This window comes from Oncorhynchus mykiss, chromosome 19 (assembly GCF_057628025.1).
Source record: "Oncorhynchus mykiss isolate SJ-2025 chromosome 19, ASM5762802v1, whole genome shotgun sequence".
Lineage (NCBI taxonomy): Eukaryota > Metazoa > Chordata > Actinopteri > Salmoniformes > Salmonidae > Oncorhynchus > Oncorhynchus mykiss.
Genome location: NC_143040.1, coordinates 73,985,639 through 74,007,003, shown reverse-complemented (window position 1 = coordinate 74,007,003; position 21,365 = coordinate 73,985,639). Strand labels below are relative to the sequence as shown.

Sequence of the window (21,365 nt, the reverse complement as noted above, 5' to 3'; positions counted from 1 at the left end):
GTAAATCACCCCTCCTACCACACATTAACTAGTAAATCACCCCTCCTACCACACATTAACTAGTAAATCACCTCTCCTACCACACATTAACTAGTAAATCACCCCCTCCTACCACACAACATTAACTAGTAAATCACCCCCTCCTACCACACAACATTAACTAGTAAATCACCCCTCCTACCACACATTAACTAGTAAATCACCCCTCCTATCACATATTAACTAGTAAATCACCCCTCCTACCACACATTAACTAGTAAATCACCCCTCCTACCACACATTAACTAGTAAATCACCCCTCCTACCACACATTAACTAGTAAATCACCCCTCCTACCACACAACATTAACTACATGCAGCATCACGAGGCTGCAGTCCAGAACAATAAAAATGTCCCTAAGTGTAACCACTGACAGGGACTTAGGAACGAGCCCCTTTCCAAACCTATGTGAAGGGACATGGACCCTTACCTTAGGGGGTTTGAAAGGATAGTCTGTGGGGAAATGAATGGTGAGGAAGAAAACGCCCCCCTGATATGGACTGTCATTCTGAAAGGAGAGAAAGAACGTCTGTCATGACGACTGATCCAACCACCTGTACGTCCAGGAAAATGTTATACCTTCGTCAAAACAGACATTCAAGACTTTAGAGTTCTCCCGTTCTAGTGGGATACGTGACTGGTACTCACAGGTCCCATGATCGTGGCTTGCCAGTGAAACACTGGCGGAAGGAGAGGGGGAGAAGGAGAGTTAGTGCACATTCAGGGTCATTGTAAATCTTTAACCAGTGTTTCTTAACGCACCTTTGATCAGGTGTATTAGTGCTTTTGGGCAAAAAACTAAAATATTCAGCCCTTTGGTTCTCCAGGACCAAGATGAAGAATAACTGCCTTCAACAGTTCCATAAAATGATAAAGTCTAAGACACCTACTGTCATCTCCCACTGGTCCTGCTGAGCACTGTGCTGGAGGGTCACGAGCCAGATCATTCAGCTCCTGCAATGGAATAAGAGAGACCAGGAACACTTAGCTCTAAACCAATCAACAAGAGAGACCAGGAACACTTAGCTCTAAACCAAGCAACAAGAGAGACCAGGAACACTTAGCTCTAAACCAAGCAACAAGAGAGACCAGGAACACTTAGCTCTAAACCAAGCAACAAGAGAGACCAGGAACACTTAGCTCTAAACCAAGCAACAAGAGAGACCAGGAACACTTAGCTCTAAACCAAGCAACAAGAGAGACCAGGAACACTTAGCTCTAAACCAATCAACAAGAGAGACCAGGAACACTTAGCTCTAAACCAAGCAACAAGAGAGACCAGGAACACTTAGCTCTAAACCAATCAACAAGAGAGACCAGGAACACTTAGCTCTAAACCAAGCAACAAGAGAGACCAGGAACACTTAGCTCTAAACTAAGCAACAAGAGAGACCAGGAACACTTAGCTCTAAACCAATCAACAAGAGAGACCAGGAACACTTAGCTCTAAACCAAGCAACAAGAGAGACCAGGAACACTTAGCTCTAAACCAATCAACAAGAGAGACCAGGAACACTTAGCTCTAAACCAAGCAACAAGAGAGACCAGGAACACTTAGCTCTAAACCAAGCAACAAGAGAGACCAGGAACACTTAGCTCTAAACCAAGCAACAAGAGAGACCAGGAACACTGAGCTCTAAACCAAGCAACAAGAGAGACCAGGAACACTGAGCTCTAAACCAAGCAACAAGAGAGACCAGGAACACTGAGCTCTAAACCAAGCAACAAGAGAGACCAGGAACACTTAGCTCTAAACCAGAGGCAGACATTTTGAATGATTAAAGCAACACGGTGAGCTCCAGTCTGAGAACAAAGAAGAATGAATGCCAGCCTATCAGCCCAGTGACAGGCTATCAGCCCAGTGACAGGCTATAATCCCAGTGACAGGCTATAAACCCAGTGACAGGCTATAAACCCAGTGACAGACTATAATCCCAGTGACAGGCTATCAGCCCAAAGTAGCCTACACCTACTACATACTCAGTAGCAAAACGTTTGGCAAAAGGAAAACAAGTGTTTTGTATTTGAAAGTTCAGGTAGTCCCTCCTCGTTGCTGTTTGTTTTCTTCCATTTGGTGCATACTAGTAGTGAATACAACCCAACTGGGTGTTCTTGTGAAAGGAAGATGCCATTTCTCCAAGAACCAGTCAGACGGTCATTCAACACCACCTATACAATGAGGTAAAGCATACCATGACCTCTACCATGACCTCTACCATGACGGAAAGTTGTTGTGCTGTTCACATTTACAGAAAACAGACCTATGGGCCCTGGTCAACAGTAGTACACTACCCTATGGGTCCTGGTCAACAGTAGTACACTACCCTATGGGTCCTGGTCAACAGTAGTACACTACCCTATGGGCCCTGGTCAACAGTAGAGCACTACCCTATGGGTCCTGGTCAACAGTAGTACACTACCCTATGGGTCCTGGTCAACAGTAGTACACTGCCCTATGGGCCCTGGTCAACAGTAGTACACTACCCTATAGACCCTGGTCAACAGTAGTACACTACCCTTTGAGTCCTGGTCAACAGTAGTACAGTACCCTATGGGACCTGGTCAACAGTAGAGCACTACCCTATGGGTCCTGGTCAACAGTAGAGCACTACCCTATGGGACCTGGTCAACATTACTACACTACCCTATGGGTCCTGGTCAACAGTAGTTCACTACCCTATGGGCCCTGGTCAACAGTAGTTCACTACCCTATGGGTCCTAGCTATGGGTCCTGGTCAACAGTAGTACACTACCCTATGGGTCCTGGTCAACAGTAGTTCACTACCCTATGGGTCCTAGCTATGGGTCCTGGTCAACAGTAGTACACTACCCTATGGGGCCTGGTCAACAGTAGTACACTACCCTATGGGCCCTGGTCAACAGTAGTACACTACCCTATGGGCCCTGGTCAACAGTAGTACACTACCCTATGGGCCCTGGTCAACAGTAGTACACTACCCTATGGGTCCTAGCTATGGGTCCTGGTCAACAGTAGTACACTACCCTATGGGTCCTGGTCAACAGTAGTACACTACCCTATGGGCCCTGGTCAACAGTAGTACACTAGCCTATGGGTCCTGGTCAACAGTAGTACACTACCCTATGGGTCCTGGTCAACAGTAGTACACTACCCTATGGGTCCTGGTCAACAGTAGAGCACTACCCTATGGGTCCTGGTCAACAGTAGAGCAGTGCAAAGCCAACCACCATTTTGACTGTTGACAACAATGTGATGGAGGAAGCAGCGGAGTTAGGAGATGAGAAAACACGACTTTTAACTGTCTAAGAAAACTGAGGAGAGAGGACACCAAATGAATGAAGTCTAGAATCAACAGCCTAACTGTTAAATGTGCCTGGCTTTAGAAATCATCCATATATACAATGCATTTGGAAAGTATTCAGACCACATTTTGTTACGTTACAGCCAGAAACAGGGTTTTACAAACACGCGCAATTTAAAAAAAAAAGCGATTACAGCCTCGAGTCTTCTTGGGTATGACGCTACAAGTTTGGCACACCTGTATTTGGGGAGTTTCTTCCATTCTTCTCTGCAGATCCTCTCAAGATCTGTCAGGTTGGATGGGGAGCGTCGCTGCACAGCTATTTTCAGGTCTATCAAGAGACAGTAGATTGGCTTCAAGTCCGGGCTCTGGCTGGGCCACACAAGGACATTCAGAGACTTGTCCCAAAGTCACTCCTGCATTGTCTTGGCTGTGTTCTTAGGGTCATTGTCCTGTTGGAAGATGAACCTTCATCCCAGTCTGAGGTCCTGACCAGGTTTTCATCAAGGAGATCTGTACTTTTCTCCGTTCATCTTTCCCTCAATCCTGACTAGTCTCCCAGTCCCTACCACTGAAAAACATCCCCACAGCATGATGCTGCCACCACGCTTCACTGTAGAGATGGTGCAATGTTTATATACAGGGGGTACCGGTACAGAGTCAATGTGGAGGCTATATACAGGGAGTACCGGTACAGAGTCAATGTGGAGGCTATATACAGGGGGTACTGGTACAGAGTCAATGTGGAGGCTATATACAGGGGGTACCGGTACAGAGTCAATGTGGAGGCTATATACAGGGTGTTACGGTACAGAGTCAATGTGGAGTCTATATACAGGGGATACTGGTACAGAGTCAATGTGGAGGCTATATACAGGGGGTACCGGTACGGAGTCAATGTGGAGGCTATATACAGGGGGTACCGGTACAGAGTCAATGTGGAGACTATATACAGGAGGTACTGGTACAGAGTCAATGTGGAGGCTATATACAGGGGGTACCGGTACAGAGTCAATGTGGAGGCTATATACAGGATGTTACGGTACAGAGTCAATGTGGAGGCTATATACAGGGGGTACCGGTACTGAGTCAATGTGGAGGCTATATACATGGTGTTACGGTACAGAGTCAATGTGGAGGCTATATACATGGTGTTACGGTACAGAGTCAATGTGGAGGCTATATACATGGTGTTACGGTACAGAGTCAATGTGGAGGCTATATACAGGGGGTACCAGTACAGAGTCAATGTGGAGGCTATATACAGGGGATACCGGTACAGAGTCAATGTGGAGACTATATACAGGGGGTACCGGTACAGAGTCAATGTGGAGGCTATATACAGGGGGTACCGGTACAGGGTCAATGTGGAGACTATATACAGGGGGGTACTGGTACAGAGTCAATGTGGAGGCTATATACAGGTTATTACAGTACAGAGTCAATATGGAGGCTATATACAGGGGGTACCGGTACAGGGTCAATGTGGAGGCTATATACAGGGGGTACCGGTACAGAGTCAATGTGGATGCTATATACAGGGGGTACCGGTACAGAGTCAATGTGGAGGCTATATACAGGGGCTACTGGTACAGAGTCAATGTGGAGGCTATATACAGGGGGTACTGGTACAGGGTCAATGTGGAGACTATATACAGGGGGGTACCGGTACAGAGTCAATGTGGAGGCTATATACAGGGGGTACCGGTACAGAGTCAATGTGGAGGCTATATACAGGTTATTACAGTACAGAGTCAATATGGAGGCTATATACAGGGGGTACCGGTACAGAGTCAATGTGGAGGCTATATACAGGGGGTACCGGTACAGAGTCAATGTGGAGGCTATATACAGGGGGTACCGGTACAGAGTCAATGTGGAGACTATTAGTTGAGCCAATATGTACATGACGGTAGGGATAAAGTGACCATGCATAGATAATAAACAGCGAGTAGCAGCAGGACCTCGACTTGGCGTTGCGGTACCACTTGCCGTGCGGTAGCAGACAGAACCGTCTGACAATTTGTCAGAATCCATTTGTCAGACTCTGCCTTCAACAGAGCTGTGCCTTGACACAATCCATTTGTCTGACTCTGCCTTCAACAGATCTGTGCCTTGACACAATCCATTCGTCTGTCTGTGCCTTCAACAGATCTGTGCCTTGACACAATCCATTTTAGAATAAGAATGTAAGGTAACAAAATGGGGAAAAGCCCAAAGGGGTCTGACTGCTTTCTGAAAGCTCTGTATGAAAGATGACAGAACCTGCTTCTGTTTTGAGTGTTTGTTTAATAGCCTACTGATTCCGTGAGCACCGACCACAACATGTCGCAAACAATTTAACCAATCTGTAAGGTAACAAAATGTTACGATGTTCAGAGTTTGTTATAACAAATGTATTGATACGATTATGATAGGCTATAGGTCAGGCCCTATTGATCACGGGCATGTGACGCATACGTTACACGTGAAGAGAGTCGGGGTTGACGGAATGTTTTTCCTAAACAAATGAGGGATTTCAGGATGATAATTACAGCCATTTCTGACTGAAAAGGTATGTTGCAGCTTCAGCGCGATAACATCCAAGTGTTAATGTGGTGGTCGCTGCAGCAGGGAGGAGAGACGGAGACAATGGGTGCTGGTCACTAGCAGTCCTTTTTAACATGGTGCAGCAAGTCTGAGCCAGACCCACAGGCCCAATCAAATCAATTGCGGGTCAGACTCCCTCTAGTCATTTGTGTGTCTTAATTATTTAATCAAACAGTGTGCTTAAAGCATCAGACAACCTCAGTGCATATAGTTGATTGGATTAAAACACATAGGATGCGTGTAAATATGGAAAAATACATGATAGAAAATTATGACCAATCAATTGTTCTAAAGAACATTTGGTCATTGGTCTACCAAAATGTTTTAGTTGGGGACAGCTCTGTTAATAAATAAAAAAATGTAACCTTCATTTAACTAGGCAAGTCAGTTAAGAACAAATTCGTATTTAAAATGACGGCCTACCGGGGAACAGTGGGTTAAACTGCCTTGTTCAGGGGCAGAAAGACAGATTTTTACCTTGTCAGCTCGGAGATTCGATCCACCAACCTTTCGGTTACTGGCCCAAAGCTCTAACCACTAGGTTACCTGCTGCCCCTATTAATAATGTTTACATACTGTAGTCATGGCCATCCTAGACAACTATTGCTGTACCTACACTGCAGTCTAGTCATGGCCATCCAAGACAACCTATTGCTGTACCTACACTGCAGTCTAGTCATGGCCATCCAAGACAACCTATTGCTGTACCTACACTGCAGTCTAGTCATGGCCATCCAAGACAACCTATTGCTGTACCTACACTGCAGTCTAGTCATGGCCATCCAAGACAACCTATTGCTGTACCTACACTGTTGAAGGGTTGTAAAAGCTTGCTGCCATTGGACTCTGGAGCAGTGGAAACGTGTTCTCTGGAGTGATGAATCACACTTCACCACCTGGCAGTCGAAAGGATGAATCTGAGTTTGGCAGATGCGGGCTTGACACTTTAGTTACAATGAAGGGACATCTTAACGCTACAGCATTGTGGGAACAGTTTGGTGAAGGCCGTTTCCTGTCTCAGCATGACAATTTGCATTTATTAGCACTAACTTCATTGGCAGGAACTTATCCCCGTAAGTTCCTGCCAAGGCAGCAGCTACTCTTCCTGGGGTTTATTATGGATCCCCATTAGTTCCTGCCAAGGCAGCAGCTACTCTTCCTGGGGTTTATTATGGATCCCCATTAGTTCCTGCCAAGACAGCAGCTACTCTTCCTGTGGTTTATTATGGATCCCCATTAGTTCCTGCCAAGACAGCAGCTACTCTTCCTGGGGTTTATTATGGATCCCCATTAGTTCCTGCCAAGGCAGCAGCTACTCTTCCTGGGGTTTATTATGGATCCCCATTAGTTAGTGCCAAAAAAGCAGCTACTCTTCCTGGGGTTTATTATGGATCCCCATTAGTTCCTGCCAAGACAGCAGCTACTCTTCCTGGGGGTTTATTATGGATCCCCATTAGTTCCTGCAAAGACAGCAGCTACTCTTCCTGTGGTTTATTATGGATCCCCATTAGTTCCTGCCAAGACAGCAGCTACTCTTCCTGGGGTTTATTATGGATCCCCATTAGTTCCTGCCAAGACAGCAGCTACTCTTCCTGGGGTTTATTATGGATCCCCATTAGTTCCTGCCATGGCAGCAGCTACTCTTCCTGGGGTTTATTATGGATCCCCATTAGTTCCTGCCAAGGCAGCAGCTACTCTTCCTGGGGTTTATTATGGATCCCCATTAGTTCCTGCCAAGGCAGCAGCTACTCTTCCTGGGGTTTATTATGGATCCCCATTAGTTCCTGCCAAGGCAGCAGCTACTCTTCCTGCGGTTTATTATGGATCACCATTAGTTCCTGCCAAGGCAGCTACTCTTCCTGGGGTTTATTATGGATCCCCATTAGTTCCTGCCATGGCAGCAGCTACTCTTCCTGGGGTTTATTATGGATCCCCATTAGGTCCTGCCAAGACAGCAGCTACTCTTCCTGGGGTTTATTATGGATCCCCATTAGTTCCTGCCATGGCAGCAGCTACTCTTCCTGGGGTTTATTATGGATCCCCATTAGTTCCTGCAAGGCAGCAGCTACTCTTCCTGGGGTTTATTATGGATCCCCATTAGTTCCTGCCAAGACATCAGCTACTCTTCCTGGGTTCCAAACACGGTAGAGCACTTACATTACACATAAAACAAAAGATCAGATGACATTATTACACCACTACATATCTACAATACAACATGTATAATACCACCATATAACAATACTACAATGTATGCGTATGTATGTACCTGTGTGTGTGGGTCTCTTCACAGTCACAGCTGTTCCATAAGGTGCATTTATACCAGTTTTTTATATATTTTGATGTGGAATAGAATTCCATGTAGCCATGGTTATATGTAGTACTGTGGAATAGAATTCCATGTAACCATGGTTATATGTAGTACTGTGGAATAGAATTCCATGTAGCCATGGTTCTATGTAGTACTGTGGAATAGAATTCCATGTAGCCATGGTTCTATGTAGTACTGTGGAATAGAATTCCATGTAGCCATGGTTCTATGTAGTACTGTGGAATAGAATTCCATGTAGCCATGGTTCTATGTAGTACTGTGGAATAGAATTCCATGTAGCCATGGTTCTATGTAGTACTGTGGAATAGAATTCCATGTAGCCATGGTTCTATGTAGTACTGTGGAATAGAATTCCATGTAGCCATGGTTCTATGTAGTACTGTGGAATAGAATTCCATGTAGCCATGGCTCTATGTAGTACTGTGGAATAGAATTCCATGTAGTCATGGTTCTATGTAGTACTGTGGAATAGAATTCCATGTAGCCATGGCTCTATGTAGTACTGTGGAATATAATTCCATGTAGTCATGGTTCTATGTAGTACTGTGGAATAGAATTCCATGTAGCCATGGCTCTATGTAGTACTGTGGAATAGAATTCCATGTAGTCATGGCTCTATGTAGTACTGTGGAATAGAATTCCATGTAGCCATGGCTCTATGTAGTACTGTGGAATAGAATTCCATGTAGCCATGGTTCTATGTAGTACTGTGGAATATAATTCCATGTAGCCATGGTTCTATGTAGTACTGTGGAATAGAATTCCATGTAGCCATGGTTCTATGTAGTACTGTGGAATATAATTCCATGTAGTCATGGCTCTATGTAGTACTGTGGAATAGAATTCCATGTAACCATGGCTCTATGTAGTACTGTGCGCCTCCCATAGTCTGTTCTAGCTTGGGGACTGTGAAGAGATCTCTGATAGCATGTCTCGTGGGGTATGCATGGGTGTCTTGAGCTGTATGCTAGCATTTTAAAAACAGACAGCTCTGTGCATTCAGCTTGTCAACACTTCTTACAAAAAAAAAAAGTAGTGATGACGTCAATCTCTTCTACTTTGAGCCAGGAGAGATTGACATGCATATTATTCATGTTAGCTATCTGTGTACTTTTAAGGGCCAGCTGTGCTGTCCTGAGGCAATTGCAATTTTCTTAAGTCCCTCTTTGTGGCACCTGACCACACGACTGAACAGTAGCCTAGGTGCGACAAAACTAGGGCCTGTAGGACCCGCCTTGTTGATAGTGTTATTTTTTATTTATCCATTATTTTACCAGGTAAATTGACTGAGAACACAATCTCATTTGCAGCAACGACCTGGAGAATAGTTCCAGGGGAGAGGAGGGGGATGAATGAGCCAATTGTAAACTGGGGATTATTAGGTGACCGTGATGGTTTGATGGCCAGACTGGGAATTTATTAAGGCAGAGCAGCACACTGATACTGATACTGTTGTATCAATATGTTTTGACCATGACAGCTTACAATCCAGGGTTACTCCAAGCAGTTTAGTCACCTCAATTTGTTCAATAACAAGATTTTGTTGAGGTTTATTAGGGTTTAGTCCTAAATACAATGCATTTAGTTTTGGGAATATTTGGGACTAACATCTTGCCACCGATTCTGGAACTAACTGCAGCTCTTTGCAGCTGGGGGAAAATGAAATGCACACAATGCTACAGTCCAATCAAGTTGAGGGAGCGTACAACTGGAATGCTGTCTCCAGGAATGTCCACCAGAGCTGTTACCTGATCATTTAATGTTAATTTCTCTACCATAAGCCGCCTCCAACGCAGTACGTCCAAACAACCAGCGACCACGGAGTTTGTGTGGCATTACCTATGTTGTATTTATGTAACTTAATTTAAGCCCCTTTAACACTGTTTTAAAATGACTTTAAATCAAATATGAACCGTTAACTACACCTGCTGATGTGTAACAGTGAGTGATAACCAGTGATGCCTGTATTCATGTGCCCCCCCAAACCCACCCCAGGGGACTCTCCATTGGGATATCAATGGCCCAACCTCATCAAAACGGCTGATGTGTCGCTGGCTAGTGGCTTATAGAGGAGCAGGTTCAGATAAGAGTACATGAATTAGATCCACACATTTATATTCAGTTACATTGTTAGTGACCCACCTAGCTAACGTTTTATCCACCTAGCTAGTTACCCCGTCTCTTACATGTACATTTTACTAACGTTTCGTTACCGGTAACTGTTAACTAGGTCTGGTTGTGATGGCTATCTACCGTTCAGCTAACATCTAGCTGGCAGCACAACAACAACGACGACTGAAATTCCCCTAATGTTAGCTAGACGTCCCTTAACATTAGCTAGACGTCCCCTAATGTTAGCTAGACGTCCCCTAATGTTAGCTAGACGTCCCTTAACGTTAGCTAGACGTCCCCCTAACGATAGCTAGACGTTCCTTAACGTTAGCTAGACGTCCCCCTAACGATAGCTAGACGTCCCCCTAACGATAGCTAGACGTCCCCCTAACGATAGCTAGACGTCCCCCTAACGTTAGCTAGACGTCCCCTTAACGTTAGCTAGACGTCCCCTTAACTAGATTGTATCAACAAAAAAAATCATAATGTATAAATTACAGGCTATTCTTTAGGTGCTGAAATCAGTAGTTTGACACCCAAATAACTAGTAATACATATGGTACTAGCTAGGTAGCTACATACTACCTAACGAGTTAGCCAGTCTAGTGTCAACAAACCGATGGTACAGATGGAAAGACAAAATACTATTTGGATATGGGAACGGGGCGTTAGCTAGCTATAGCTAACTTTAGCCATCATTAAAAACGTTAACTAGCGATAGCTAACGACGTACATCAACAATCGAGCTAACGAACGTTTTTTTTGGTTTTCACTAAAGCAACCTAGTGAGCCCGTTACCTTGTGGATCCTTTTCAGCGCCATCCTCACTCCGAGAGAATTACAAGCAATGTTGGAAAAAGCAAATCTTCCCCGAGTTTGCCCCCAACTGGGCAACTGACGCTGTATAACAGGGTAAATAACCTGACGGAAGGACAAATTCAGTGTTATCTGACGTTAGGCGTCGACCCCCTAATAAAGCTAGATGGGTGGACGTTAAGCGTCGACCACTAAAAAAGCTAGATGGGCTGACGTTAGGCGTCGACCACTAATATAGCTAGATGGGGTGACGTTAGGCGTCGACCCCCTAATAAAGCTAGATGGGTGGACGTTAAGCGTCGACCACTAAAAAAGCTAGATGGGCTGACGTTAGGCGTCGACCACTAATATAGCTAGATGGGGTGACGTTAGGCGTCGAACCCCCTAATATAGCTAGATGGGATAACGTTAAGCGTCAACCTCCTAATATAGCTAGATGGGGTGACGTTAAGCGTCGAACCCCCTAATATAGCTAGATGGGATGACGTTAGGCGTCGAACCCCCTAATATAGCTAGATGAGATGACGTTAGGCGTCGACCCCTAATATAGCTAGATGGGGTGACGTTAAGCGTCGAACCCCCTAATATAGCTAGATGAGATGACGTTAGGCGTCGACCCCCTAATATAGCTAGATGGGATGACGTTAAGCGTCGAACCCCTAATATAGCTAGATGGGATGACGTTAAGCGTCGAACCCCTAATATAGCTAGATGGGATAACGTTAAGCGTCAACCTCCTAATATAGCTAGATGGGATGACGTTAGGCGTCGACCCCCTAATATAGCTAGATGGGATGACGTTAGGCGTCGACCCCCTAATATAGCTAGATGGGATGACGTTAGGCGTCGACCCCTAATATAGCTAGATGGGATAACGTTAAGCGTCGAACCCCTAATATAGCTAGATGGGATGACGTTAAGCGTCGACCCCCTAATATAGCTAGATGGGCTGACGTTAGGCGTCGACCACTAATATAGCTAGATGGGGTGACGTTAGGCGTCGACCCCTAATATAGCTAGATGGGGTGACGTTAAGCGTCGAACCCCCTAATATAGCTAGATGAGATGACGTTAGGCGTCGACCCCCTAATATAGCTAGATGGGATAACGTTAAGCGTCGAACCACCTAATATAGCTAGATGGGATGACGTTAAGCGTCGACCCCCTAATATAGCTAGATGGGATGACGTTAAGCGTCGAACCCCCTAATATAGCTAGATGGGATAACGTTAAGCGTCAACCTCCTAATATAGCTAGATGGGGTGACGTTAGGCGTCGACCCCTAATATAGCTAGATGGGATAACGTTAAGCGTCGAACCCCCTAATATAGCTAGATGGGATGACGTTAAGCGTCGACCCCCTAATCTAGCTAGAAGGGATGACGTTAAGCGTCGAACCCCCTAATATAGCTAGATGGGATAACGTTAAGCGTCAACCTCCTAATATAGCTAGATGGGGTGACGTTAAGCGTCGACCACTAAAAAAGCTAGATGGGATAACGTTAAGCGTCAACCTCCTAATATAGCTAGATGGGGTGACGTTAAGCGTCGACCACTAAAAAAGCTAGATGGGCTGACGTTAGGCGTCGACCACTAATATAGCTAGATGGGGTGACGTTAGGCGTCGACCCCTAATATAGCTAGATGGGATAACGTTAAGCGTCGAACCCCCTAATATAGCTAGATGGGATGACGTTAGGCGTCGACCCCCTAATATAGCTAGATGGGATGACGTTAAGCGTCGACCCCCTAATATAGCTAGATGGGATGACGTTAAGCGTCGAACCCCTAATATAGCTAGATGGGATGACGTTAAGCGTCGACCCCCTAATATAGCTAGATGGGATGACGTTAAGCGTCGACCCCCTAATATAGCTAGATGGGATGACGTTAAGCGTCGAACCCCTAATATAGCTAGATGGGATGACGTTAAGCGTCGACCCCCTAATATAGCTAGATGGGATGACGTTAGGCGTCGACCCCCTAATATAGCTAGATGGGATAACGTTAAGCGTCGAACCCCCTAATATAGCTAGATGGGCTGACGTTAAGCGTCGACCCCCTAATATAGCTAGATGGGCTGAAGTTAAGCGTCAACCTCCTAATATAGCTAGATGGGATGACGTTAAGCGTCGATCACTAGAGTGTTATTCATGAGTAAAACAGGCTCCTATCGATCACTAGAGGGTTACTCATGAGTAAAACATGCTCCTATCGATCACTAGAGGGTTACTCATGAGTAAAACAGGCTCCTATCGATCACTAGAGGGTTACTCATGAGTAAAACAGGCTCCTATCGATCACTAGAGGGTTATTCATGAGTAAAACAGGCTCCTATCGATCACTAGAGGGTTATTCATGAGTAAAACAGGCTCCTATCGATCACTAGAAGGTTTTTCATGAGTAAAACAGGCTCCTATCGATCACTAGAGGGTTATTCATGAGTAAAACAAGCTCCTATCGGTCACTAGAGGGTTATTCATGAGTAAAACAGGCTCCTATCGATCACTAGAGGGTTATTCATGAGTAAAACAGGCTCCTATCGATCACTAGAGGGTTACTCATGAGTAAAACATGCTCCTATCGATCACTAGAGGGTTACTCATGAGTAAAACATGCTCCTATCGATCACTAGAGGGTTACTCATGAGTAAAACAGGCTCCTATCGATCACTAGAGGGTTACTCATGAGTAAAACAGGCTCCTATCGATCACTAGAGGGTTATTCATGAGTAAAACAGGCTCCTATCGATCACTAGAGGGTTATTCATGAGTAAAACAGGCTCCTATCGATCACTAGAAGGTTTTTCATGAGTAAAACAGGCTCCTATCGATCACTAGAGGGTTATTCATGAGTAAAACAAGCTCCTATCGGTCACTAGAGGGTTATTCATGAGTAAAACAGGCTCCTATCGATCACTAGAGGGTTATTCATGAGTAAAACAGGCTCCTATCGATCACTAGAGGGTTACTCATGAGTAAAACATGCTCCTATCGATCACTAGAGGGTTACTCATGAGTAAAATGAGTTTCTCATGAGTTTCTATTGGACAAATTCAGATAGTTCCTCCCTGTTTCATCCTGTTTCCTTCCGTTTGGTTCCTAGTGAATAAACCCCAGATAAACTGCAAGTCAGGTCCAGGAGAGCAGAGAGTTGTGATCTACTGGTGTAGAAGTCAGGTGCAGGAGAGCAGAGAGTTGTGATCTTCTGGTGTAGAAGTCAGGTGCAGGAGAGCAGAGAGTTGTGATCTACTGGTGTAGAAGTCAGGTGCAGGAGAGCAGAGAGTTGTGATCTACTGGTGTAGAAGTCAGGTGCAGGAGAGCAGAGACTTGTGATCTACTGGTGTAGAAGTCAGGTGCAGGAGAGCAGAGAGTTGTGATCTACTGGTGTAGAAGTCAGGTGCAGGAGAGCAGAGAGTTGTGATCTACTGGTGTAGAAGTCAGGTGCAGGAGGGCAGAGAGTTGTGATCTACTGGTGTAGAAGTCAGGTGCAGGAGAGCAGAGAGTTGTGATCTACTGGAGTTGAAGTCAGGTGCAGGAGACCAGAGAGTTGTGATCTACTGGTGTAGAAGTCAGGTGCAGGAGACCAGAGAGTTGTGATCTACTGGTATAGAAGTCAGGTGCAGGAGAGCAGAGAGTTGTGATCTACTGGAGTTGAAGTCAGGTGCAGGAGACCAGAGAGTTGTGATCTACTGGTGTAGAAGTCAGGTGCAGGAGAGCAGAGAGTTGTGATCTACTGGTGGAGAAGTCAGGTGCAGGAGAGCAGAGAGTTGTGATCTACTGGTGTAGAAGTCAGGTGCAGGAGAGCCAGTGTCTTCATCCTTTAACCTCTCCTATTCTCTTCTCTGTTCATGAGGTCTACAGTCCACCAGACTCCAGCACCCCCCAGTCAGTGTCTGTCCGTCTGACAGGAGACCCACAGAACAGCTGCAGCTCATCCGGGGATGTAGCCATTAGAACAGAGGTGGCCAACTTGTCTTCCTAGTCGATCAACAAACATTTCTGTAGAAAAGCCAACGATAAAGGCCCTGTGCATTAGTGTTGTGTGGTTGGTAGACAGGTGCACTTATTCCATAGGCCCTGTGTATTAGTGTTGTGTTGTTGGTAGACAGGTGCACTTGATTCAGAAGGCCCTGTGCATTAGTGTTGTGTTGTTGGTAGACAGGTGCACTTGATTCAGAAGGCCCTGTGTATTAGTGTTGCGTTGTTGGTAGACAGGTGCACTTGATTCAGAAGGCCCTGTGCATTAGTGTTGCGTTGTTGGTAGACAGGTGCACTTGATTCAGAAGGCCCTGTGCATTAGTGTTGCGTTGTTGGTAGACAGGTGCACTTGATTCCATAGGCCCTGTGCATTAGTGTTGCGTTGTTGGTAGACAGGTGCACTTGATTCAGAAGGCCCTGTGCATTAGTGTTGCGTTGTTGGTAGACAGGTGCACTTGATTCAGAAGGCCGTGTGCATCCCCATTTTATTTATCTGTTGCTAAATCGAGTGTGCCTACTGCTCTAGCCAATCGGATAGCTCAAATCACAGCGCCTACAGATTCCATGGCGCTGGTCACAGCGAAGTTTGATACAAGCCTACGTGAGATTTCATCACTTTCAAAACCATGACCAGAGAGAAACTGTCAAAGAGTACAGCAGAGAGTTGCTGTTTTTACTGACCGAGTTCATGTTTAAGTTGTTATTCAGCACTGTCAACGCAGTTTTATTCAACACTATTATAAAACGTAAACTATGCTTCTCCCAATGTCCACAGACGCTGCAGCTGCCATGAATGATTAGCCGAGTCGTGTCTATTTTAATATAGAGGAGTATTTCACTTTCTCTGGTAATAGGAACAACATGAATTAATGCACGAGGAAGATGAGGTGCGACTGGAGTTGACCATCAGGTGGAAGACGGGTGTCCCCTCTCTCTGGTCGGTGTCTCACCGGAGGAAAGGCCATCAGGTGGAAGACGGGTGTCCCCTCTCTCTGGTCGGTCTCACCGGAGGAAAGGCCATCAGGTGGAAGACGGGTGTCCCCTCTCTCTGGTCGGTCTCACTAGAGTTACCATCAGGTGGAAGACGGGTGTCCCCTCTCTCTGGTCGGTCTCACTAGAGTTGACCATCAGGTAGAAGACGGGTGTCCCCTCTCTCTGGCCGGCCTCACCGGAGGAAAGGCCATCAGGTGGAAGACGGGTGTCCCCTCTCTCTGGCCGGTCTCACCGGAGGAAAGGCCATCAGGTGGAAGACGGGTGTCCCCTCTCTCTGGTCGGTCTCACCGGAGGAAAGGCCATCAGGTGGAAGACGGGTGTCCCCTCTCTCTGGCCGGTCTCACCGGAGGAAAGGCCATCAGGTGGAAGACGGGTGTCCCCTCTCTCTGGTCGGTCTCACCGGAGGAAAGGCCATCAGGTGGAAGACGGGTGTCCCCTCTCTCTGGTCGGTCTCACCGGAGGAAAGGCCATCAGGTGGAAGACGGGTGTCCCCTCTCTCTGGTCGGTCTCACCGGAGGAAAGGCCACCAGGTAGAAGACGGGTGTCCCCTCTCTCTGGCCGGCCTCACCGGAGATAAGGCCATCAGGTAGAAGACGGGTGTCCCCTCTCTCTGGTCGGTCTCACCGGAGGAAAGGCCATCAGGTGGAAGACGGGTGTCCCCTCTCTCTGGTCGGTCTCACTAGAGTTGACCATCAGGTGGAAGACGGGTGTCCCCTCTCTCTGGTCGGCCTCACCGGAGGAAAGGCCATTAGGTAGAAGACGGGTGTCCCCTCTCTCTGGTCGGTCTCACTAGAGTTGACCATCAGGTGGAAGACGGGTGTCCCCTCTCTCTGGTCGGTCTCACTAGAGTTGACCATCAGGTAGAAGACGGGTGTCCCCTCTCTCTGGTCGGTCTCACCGGAGGAAAGGCCATCAGGTAGAAGACAGGTGTCCCCTCTCTCTGGTCGGTCTCACTAGAGTTGACCATCAGGTAGAAGACGGGTGTCCCCTCTCTCTGGTCGGTCTCACTAGAGTTGACCATCAGGTGGAAGACGGGTGTCCCCTCTCTCTGGTCGGTCTCACCGGAGGAAAGGCCATCAGGTGGAAGACGGGTGTCCCCTCTCTCTGGCCGGTCTCACCGGAGGAAAGGCCATCAGGTGGAAGACGGGTGTCCCCTCTCTCTGGTCGGTCTCACCGGAGGAAAGGCCATCAGGTGGAAGACGGGTGTCCCCTCTCTCTGGTCGGTCTCACCGGAGGAAAGGCCATCAGGTGGAAGACGGGTGTCCCCTCTCTCTGGTCGGTCTCACCGGAGGAAAGGCCACCAGGTAGAAGACGGGTGTCCCCTCTCTCTGGCCGGCCTCACCGGAGAAAAGGCCATCAGGTAGAAGACGGGTGTCCCCTCTCTCTGGTCGGTCTCACCGGAGGAAAGGCCATCAGGTGGAAGACGGGTGTCCCCTCTCTCTGGTCGGTCTCACTAGAGTTGACCATCAGGTGGAAGACGGGTGTCCCCTCTCTCTGGCCGGTCTCACCGGAGGAAAGGCCATCAGGTAGAAGACGGGTGTCCCCTCTCTCTGGTCGGTCTCACCGGAGGAAAGGCCACCAGGTAGAAGACGGGTGTCCCCTCTCTCTGGTCGGTCTCACTAGAGTTGACCATCAGGTAGAAGACGGGTGTCCCCTCTCTCTGGTCGGTCTCACTAGAGTTGATCATCAGGTAGAAGACGGGTGTCCCCTCTCTCTGGCCGGTCTCACCGGAGGAAAGGCCATCAGGTAGAAGACGGGTGTCCCCTCTCTCTGGTCGGTCTCACTAGAGTTGACCATCAGGTGGAAGACGGGTGTCCCCTCTCTCTGGTCGGCCTCACCGGAGGAAAGGCCATCAGGTAGAAGACGGGTGTCCCCTCTCTCTGGTCGGTCTCACTAGAGTTGACCATCAGGTAGAAGACGGGTGTCCCCTCTCTCTGGTCGGTCTCACTAGAGTTGACCATCAGGTGGAAGACGGGTGTCCCCTCTCTCTGGTCGGTCTCACTAGAGTTGACCATCAGGTAGAAGACGGGTGTCCCCTCTCTCTGGCCGGTCTCACCGGAGGAAAGGAGAGAGCAGGGACCGTGAGAGGTGGACCATCTGCTGCTGTCTCCCTCCCACTGAGACAAATGCTGTGTTCAAAACAACTTGGAACTCGGAAATCTCTGACTTACGATTTCAGTGCATTGAATACAACTGGAAACTCAGGAAAAAAACGAGATCTGACTGGAAAAAAATCTCTTTGAACGGTCACCCAACTCAGAACTCCAAATCAGAAACTCGGACGTCTTTCTCGAGCTCCGACTTCACGACCTGAAGATCACTGACATCATGATTTGACCTTGTCCCCCCCCCACACCATGATTTGACCTTGCCCCCCCCCCACCACATCATGATTTGACCTTGTTTCCCCCCTCCCACATCATGATTTGACCTTGTTCCCCCCCCCCACATCATGATTTGACCTTGTTCCCCCCCCCCCCCCACATCATGATTTGACCTTGTTTCCCCCCCCCCCACATCATGATTTGACCTTGTTCCCCCCCCCACATCATGATTTGACCTTGTTCCCCCCCCCCCCCCCCACATCATGATTTGACCTTGTTTCCCCCCCCCCACATCATGATTTGACCTTGTTTCCCCCCCCCCCACCACATCATGATTTGACCTTGTTTCCCCCCCCCCCCCACCACATCATGATTTGACCTTGTTTCCCCCCACATCATGATTTGACCTTGTCCCCCCCCACATCATGATTTGACCTTGTTTCCACCCCACATCATGATTTGACCTTGTTTCCACCCCACATCATGATTTGACCTTGTTCCCCCCCCCCCCACATCATGATTTGACCTTGTTTCCCCCACCACATCATGATTTGACCTTGTTTCCCCCACCACATCATGATTTGACCTTGTTCCCCCCCCCCACATCATGATTTGACCTTGTTCCCCCCCCCCCCCACATCATGATTTGACCTTGTTTCCCCCACCACATCATGATTTGACCTTGTTTCCCCCACCACATCATGATTTGACCTTGTTTCCACCCCACATCATGATTTGACCTTGTTTCCACCCCACATCATGATTTGACCTTGTTCCCCCCCCCCCACATCATGATTTGACCTTGTTTCCCCCCCCCACATCATGATTTGACCTTGTTTCCCCCACCACATCATGATTTGACCTTGTTTCCCCCACCACATCATGATTTGACCTTGTTCCCCCCCCCCACGTCATGATTTGACCTTGTTTCCCCCACCACATCATGATTTGACCTTGTTCCCCCCCCCCCCACATCATGATTTGACCTTGTTCCCCCCCCCCCCACATCATGATTTGACCTTGTTTCCCCCACCACATCATGATTTGACCTTGTTCCCCCCCCCCACATCATGATTTGACCTTGTTTCCCCCACCACATCATGATTTGACCTTGTTCCCCCCCCCACGTCATGATTTGACCTTGTTTCCCCCACCACATCATGATTTGACCTTGTTCCCCCCCCCCCTCACATCATGATTTGACCTTGTTCCCCCCCCCCCACGATTTGACCTTGTTTCCCCCACCACATCATGATTTGACCTTGTTCCCCCCCCCACATCATGATTTGACCTTGTTTCCCCCACCACATCATGATTTGACCTTGTTCCCCCCCCCCACATCATGATTTGACCTTGTTCCCCCCCCACATCATGATTTGACCTTGTTCCCCCCCCCCCCACATCATGATTTGACCTTGTTTCCCCCACCACATCATGATTTGACCTTGTTCCCCCCCCCCACATCATGATTTGACCTTGTTTCCCCCACCACATCATGATTTGACCTTGTTCCCCCCCCCCCCCACATCATGATTTGACCTTGTTTCCCCCACCACATCATGATTTGACCTTGTTCCCCCCCCCCACGTCATGATTTGACCTTGTTTCCCCCACCACATCATGATTTGACCTTGTTCCCCCCCCCCCCACATCATGATTTGACCTTGTTCCCCCCCCCCCCACATCATGATTTGACCTTGTTTCCCCCACCACATCATGATTTGACCTTGTTCCCCCCCCCCCACATCATGATTTGACCTTGTTTCCCCCACCACATCATGATTTGACCTTGTTTCCCCCACCACATCATGATTTGACCTTGTTCCCCCCCCCCTCACATCATGATTTGACCTTGTTCCCCCCCCCCCCCACGATTTGACCTTGTTTCCCCCACCACATCATGATTTGACCTTGTTCCCCCCCCCACATCATGATTTGACCTTGTTTCCCCCACCACATCATGATTTGACCTTGTTCCCCCCCCCCACATCATGATTTGACCTTGTTCCCCCCCCACATCATGATTTGACCTTGTTCCCCCCCCCCCCCACATCATGATTTGACCTTGTTTCCCCCACCACATCATGATTTGACCTTGTTCCCCCCCCCCACATCATGATTTGACCTTGTTCCCCCCCCCCCCACATGATTTGACCTTGTTTCCCCCACCACATCATGATTTGACCTTGTTTCCCCCCCCACGTCATGATTTGACCTTGTTTCCCCCACCACATCATGATTTGACCTTGTTCCCCCCCCCCTCACATCATGATTTGACCTTGTTCCCCCCCCCCCACGATTTGACCTTGTTTCCCCCACCACATCATGATTTGACCTTGTTCCCCCCCCCACATCATGATTTGACCTTGTTCCCCCCACCACATCATGATTTGACCTTGTTTCCCCCACCACATCATGATTTGACCTTGTTTCCCCCACCACACCATGATTTGACCTTGTCCCTCCCCCACATCATGATTCGAACCCCCCCAGAGCCGCCAGTTGTCTTGAAACCATCAGATACCATAAATCCAGTACAATAAGGATGATTTGACCTTGTTCCCCCCCCCCACGTCATGATTTGACCTTGTTTCCCCCACCACATCATGATTTGACCTTGTCCCCCCCCCCCCCCACATCATGATTTGACCTTGTTTCCCCCACCACATCATGATTTGACCTTGTTTCCCCCACCACACCATGATTTGACCTTGTCCCTCCCCCACATCATGATTCGAACCCCCCCAGAGCCGCCAGTTGTCTTGAAACCATCAGATACCATAAATCCAGTACAATAAGGATAATCATTTCAGAGTTCCTGCTCAGCGCTACACCGACTGATCTAATTTCTCATCAAAGCTTGAGTTGGGAGACATAATATGGTGTGAACAATACAGC

General features: G+C 47.7%; 1 protein-coding gene across 1 annotated transcript in view; it reads right to left on the bottom strand.

The window, feature by feature from the left end:
* LOC110498306 (ubiquitin-conjugating enzyme E2 D2) overlaps positions 1 to 11,600 on the bottom strand; it is a 30,479-nt gene extending 18,879 nt beyond the window's left edge. Inside the window, exons 1-4 of the mRNA XM_036955409.2 lie at positions 11,153 to 11,600; positions 931 to 994; positions 689 to 720; positions 471 to 548 (exon numbers count right to left, since the gene is read on the bottom strand). Coding sequence (XP_036811304.1) covers positions 471 to 548; positions 689 to 720; positions 931 to 994; positions 11,153 to 11,176 — 198 coding nt within the window. The 5' untranslated portion in view covers positions 11,177 to 11,600. The remainder of the gene's footprint in view (positions 1 to 470; positions 549 to 688; positions 721 to 930; positions 995 to 11,152) is intronic.
* Between the last annotated feature and the right edge of the window lie 9,765 nt (positions 11,601 to 21,365).